At 38.7% G+C, this 5,830-nt stretch overlaps 1 protein-coding gene across 1 annotated transcript in view; it reads left to right on the top strand.

The window, feature by feature from the left end:
- RYR2 (ryanodine receptor 2 (cardiac)) overlaps nucleotides 1-5,830 on the top strand; it is an 814,526-nt gene that overhangs the window by 131,770 nt on the left and 676,926 nt on the right. The window contains exon 4 of the mRNA XM_006895387.1: nucleotides 3,748-3,768. Coding sequence (XP_006895449.1) covers nucleotides 3,748-3,768 — 21 coding nt within the window. The remainder of the gene's footprint in view (nucleotides 1-3,747; nucleotides 3,769-5,830) is intronic.

The following is a 5,830-nucleotide window of genomic DNA, read 5'->3' as shown; positions in this document are numbered from 1 at the left end:
GATGTGCTGTTCCAGTCGTTTTTGGATAATCTTCAGTAAAATCTTGCTTGCATGTGAAATCAGTGAGATTGTTCTGTAGTTTCCACATTCTGTTGGGTTACCTTTCTTTGGGATAGGAACAAATTCCGATCTCTTCCAGTGAGTTGGCCAAGAGGTCGTTCTCCAGATTTCTTGGCACAACTTGGTGAGAACATCCAGGGCAGCATCTGTTAACTGAAATATGTCAATTGGTATACCATCTATTCCTGGAGCCTTATTTTTTTGCCATTTCCTACAAAGCAGCCTGAACTTCTTCTTTCATCACCATAGGCTCTTGCTCATATGTTGTTTCATGAAATTCTTCTGTGTCTTCCAATTTCTTTCGACACAGTGACTTAGTATATTCCTTCCATCTTCTTTTAATACTTCCGGGATCATTTAATATTCTCCCTAAAGCATCCTTGATTATAGCAACTCGAGGTTTGAATTTGTTCTTCAGTTCCTTGAGCTTAAGATATGCTGACCGAATTCGGCCCTTTTGATTTTCTGACTCCAACTCCTTGCACATTTCATTGTAATATTTTGCTTTGTCATCCCATGCTGCCTTTTGAAATCTTCTATTCAACTCTTTAGTATCTTAAATTCTTCCCTGTCCTTTGTATGCATACATGTAGATATTATTTATGTGTTGTTGCTTTTGCATTGTTATGTGCCATCAAGTCGCTTAGGACTCATAGTCGACCTATGTACTTTATCTCTGAACCCTGCCCTACTCTGAAACAATCTCACCATTTCTGACAGACCTAAGCCCGTTCCTCCTGTCACTGAGTCAATCCATCTCATCCTGGATCTTCCTCTTCTCCAGTGTCTCTCCACTCTTCCAAGCATGATGTCTTTATCCAAGGACTGGTCCCTGCTTACAGAATTCTCAAAGTATGTGAGACAGTTTCAAAAATCCTTGCCTCCAGGGAGCAGCCTGATTTCATTCTCTGCTGGACAGACCTGTTTGTTCTCCTGGCAGACGACAGTATGTTCAACATTCTTCTCCAGCACCACAACTCAAAGGATTGAAACTCAGTCCTTCTTCCATCATCTTTAGTTATTGTCCAGTTCTCTGATGCATAGCAAGTAATTGTGAAGACCATGGCCGGCATCAGGTGCACCTTAGCTTCAATATTGACATTGTTGCTCTTTAGTACTCTAGATTCCTGACAGCAGACTTTCCTAATGCAATTTGTCTTTTGATTTTCTGACTGATGGTGCCAAGAATGCTAATTGTGGAACCAAACAAGCTGAAGTTAACAGTGTCAATCTCTTCTCCTTCTATCACTAAGCTGCCAGTTGGCCCAGTGGAGAGAATCTTGTTTTCTTGATGTTGAGTTTCAATTTCTATTGAAGACTACAGTCCTTGACTTTCTTTAGCAAATGCCTCAGGTCCTCCTTAGTTTCATCAAGCAAGGTTGTGTTATATTCATAACACAGATTGTTGATGAGTTTTCCTCCAATCCTGATGCCACCTTCCTCCTCATAAATGTGTATTCCTGAATGTGTGTCATGTGTGTATATTTATACATATGCGAATGCCTGTGTGAATGTCTATGGATAGTGATACGTGTCTCTATGTATGTTTACCTGTATTGTGTGTATATGTATGCATGTGTGTATGTTTATGCTTCTGTGTGTGAATATTCAATGTATGAAGGAGATGATGTCATATAGTATCTTTGATAATCCTTGAAGCTACTAAAAGGAGGCCATATCCTGGTTAGATTTGTGTGACTATGAAAAGAAAATAATTTTGCATTTCCTTGAATTGCTCTCCTTAGAGGAGAATTGCAGAGTTATTCCTTTTGAGGAAATTAGTTTTTAAAGAAACAACTACAACGCACTGGACATGACTATGCACAGTTTCACATTCTTGCTTCAAAATAGTAGGTTTCACTCTAATAGAGTCACATTACAGTGAGGTTTTGAACTTTGCACAACAGCTAGATAACTTACAAATACACACACACACACACACACACACACACACACACACACACACACACACACACATGTAATTTGGCCTTCCCATTTAATCCAGAGTTTAAGTTGCAAATGTTTGTTTTCAAAATGCACAGGGATGGGGAGGTTAGCAACAGGTTTCCTGTTGACTAAATAATGACTCAGGAAGTTCAAATGCTCTGTTGTGAGGAACTTACTAGATTCTCACAAGGACTTCAAAACCATTTCTCCTGCACTTAGTGTTATTGTTATTATTTAAAGTGTTCTATGAGTCATCCACCTGCATGTAGTGTTTTATGCACATTTTCTTCCAGGAATTAGCCTCTAAAGGGCAGGGATATTTAGGCGAGTTCTAGAGTTCCTTTTCAGTTGCATAAACTTCTTACTTGAAAAAATTCATTTTCTAAGGATGAAATGAAACCACAAAGCAATGGAATTTAACCATTACATTGCTAGTGATCCTTAGAGAAAACAACACAACAAAACAACCAGAAAACCTTCACTGTTTTCCAGTCAGAATCAATGTATAGTTTGAACCACTTGCATGTTTCTGGGAGATGATTCATCCTCCTCGTGGACAGCTGTTGATGGATTTGAACTCGCAGAGCAGCACCACCTTTGGGTGCAAATCCCTCTCTACTATACCAATAAAGCTCCCTTTTAGAAGACATTCAACTTAAAAAAAATTAAACACCAAAACACATAAAAAAACAACAACACCCCACAGCTATCAAATCTAGTCAGGCTCATTGGGTTTCTGAGGCTGTAAACGTTAACAAGAGAAGATGTCCCCTACTTCTCCTATAGAACTATTGGTAGGTTTGAACTACCAACTTTTCAAATTAGCAATCTAATGTGTTAATGACTATGCTACCAAGACTCCTTCAGAGAAAACTAGTGCTTTCCAAACCAAAAGACCTGCTGGGTTTGAGAATTAAGAAATGTCCATGTTTGCTTTTGAAGATAATAGATTATCATTATTTTATATATCCAATTACATTTCTAGGGAGCTCTGGTGGCCTAGTTGTAAGTAGCTGCACTGAAATCCTAAAGGTCTCAGGTTCAAATCCACCAGCTGCTCCATGGGCGAAGGATAGGCAGTCTCCTCCCATGCAATTAACTGCCTCTGAAAACCAGCAGGAGCATCTATGCTTTGGTTCTGACTCTAAGGTACATAACAACAACAACAACAACAACAACATTACATTTCTAGCCTGACATCTTTTAAAGTTTTTATTCCAATCAATTACTTCAGCATGAGTTCCAGACTGCCTCAATAATGCAAATATCACAGTAAACAATATCACATGTCCTTTTTTATTTCTCCGTGCTTATCAGTTAGGCTTACACAGAACTGTAGTCTGTTAAATGTGCAGTGACTTTATGAAAACATTTGAAATGTAAGAATTATGAAAATATGACACAGAGAGACAACATGAGCACAGGCTATGGGGAAAATGTTTCCCGTGGATTTGTTCAGTGCAAGATGACCACAAACTTTCAATTTGTGAAGAATGCTACTATCTGCAAAGCTCAATAAACTGCAAAAAAGGGGGAGGAGTCCCTGACTAAATGAATTGAGATATTTTGTTTGCTCCTGGAGATTGTTAGTAATTAAAAGTAAAAATGTGACTTTTTCATTTAGAATTGCAAGTAGGCTTGGGTGCAAGGGCAACATTTCAATTTATTGACATGACAGTGATGGGAACATTGCTAGCTGTTTCATTGTTTGTTCATTTATTTACTTTTTTCTTTCCACAGCAAGTTGATGTGGAAAAATGGGTATGTGTTTCCCTGTATTTACAAACATATTGTGGTTTAAGTCAGTGCATGTTTGCTGCTGCCTTTTGTCTTTTTTATTTTGCTTCCTGGTGTGGTGTGTACTGTTTTTGTCCAAATTAACTGCTGTGTGAAGCAAGCACTTATCTTACTACTGGTTCCTTATTAGTTTCTAACAAAGTTTTGCTTTGACCTCTAATAAAATGTGATAGATTAAAATTTCCTCTGTACCTAGAACTATTAAGCTTTTTATATACTTAGCTTTGTAATAATATGCTTCTGACCAACATAAAAGTGTATATATACCATAAAAGCTGTATATCTTTTGCCAATGATCCTCAGTAGTTTCTTAGACCTCCCATTTAGCCCTTATATTTTCCTCTCTAGAAAAATGTAGTTAATATACATGTATTTATATATTCATGCAGTCTTAAAAAGTTGACCTGAAATACTCTCATGTGGGAAGAATGTCATTGGAGGGCTCTAAAGCACGAGTCCTGGAACCAGCTTTGCCACAAACTTGAAGGATATGATCAGATTCTGTCAAGACTTAGTCTTGTATCTTCACATGACACATAGTCAATTTAGAAAAGAAGGAAAGAATAAAAGAAAGAAGAGAGCTAAACTTATTTCACATTATTTGTATCCAGAGATAAGAGTTAAGAGGGAGAAAGATGGGACATCTCTTCCTATGTGAATTTACAGCCTCTGAAAACCCCGAGGGGAGTCAGCCGTGAGTCAGTCAGTTCTGACTCGATGGCACCTAACAAGAGATAAGAGCTGAACAACCTGCTTCTCACTCTACTTTCTTGTCTCCCAACATGTAGAAACAATGAGTTTTTCCACTGTTGGATTGATTTATTCTTACTTGTCTTTGAGACTTATTATGATGAATCATTTCCTTCAAGATTGGTTTCACTTTTAACTTTATTTTCTCTTCTTTATTTTTGCTACTTCTGGAATCCAGTTTCCTTGTTGCATTACTTTGAGAATTTTGCCTTCTTTCTCAGAATCTATTACTAATACCCAGGAGTTCCATAGACTTTCCCAAACAATAATGTACTTGTCTGATCAGTTGCAGTTTTTAATTTTTTTTTCAGCCTGTTGTATCAGGGAGGCTTTTGTTTTAAAATCTTCTATTTCCAAGATGATAACACCCTTATTTTTGAGAACTATGACTTCTTTATTATGTTCCTGGGTATTATTTCACTTTTAATTCCTTTTATAATTACGCCCATACTAATTTTGTTCAAGGGAGCTCTGGTGGTGCTGCCATCTCAAAGGCAGGTGGTTCAAATCCTCCAGCTACTCCAAGGAAGAAAGGTGGGCAGCCCTATCTGAGTTACAGCCTTTGAAAACCCTCTGTGAGTCAGTTCTGAATAAATGACAATGAGTTGAGTTTTGAGTTTTGTTTAACTCTCATTTGTATATCTCATACTTTCTTTTGTGCTTAGAGTTAAAATTCTAACTGTGACCTGACCATTATATTGGCTTGAAACTGGAAAACTGTCCTTTTCTGAGAGCCAGTGTTGTTGTCATTATGTATCATTGAATTGCCTAGGAACCTTTGTGATCCTATAAACAATGGCTCTAAACCTTAACTTAAGCTATGCTCTCCACTCTATCTCCCCCACACTAGAATTCACTGTTACAGCCACTATATCAGTCTGTCCCACTGAGGTCTTCCTCTCTTGTGCTGACCTTCCCCATTTCCAGTCATGCTGTCCTTGAGGAACTGGCCTCTCTCTCCTTCAGCATGCCCTATGTAAGTGAGAGACTTTCACCATCTTTGCCTCCAAGTTTGCTGTTGTTATGTGCCGTTGAGTCGTTTGCGACTCATAGCGACCCTATTCACAACAGCCCTAAATCCTGCCCTATCCTGCGCCAACCGCACTGCCTCTGAAACACCCATCCCGATTACCCCAGTCACCAAATCAATCCATCTCATAGAGGGTCTTCCCCTCCCGCGTTGTCCCTCAACCCTCCCAAGCATGATGTCCCACTCCAAGGACCCATCCCTTCTGGCAACATGTCCAAAGTATGTCAGACGAAGCCCCAGAATCCT

Source organism: Elephantulus edwardii, unplaced genomic scaffold, assembly GCF_000299155.1.
Source record: "Elephantulus edwardii isolate Elephantulus edwardi_28Jun2011 unplaced genomic scaffold, EleEdw1.0 scaffold00166, whole genome shotgun sequence".
Lineage (NCBI taxonomy): Eukaryota > Metazoa > Chordata > Mammalia > Macroscelidea > Macroscelididae > Elephantulus > Elephantulus edwardii.
This window is presented reverse-complemented; position numbering and strand designations above follow the sequence as displayed.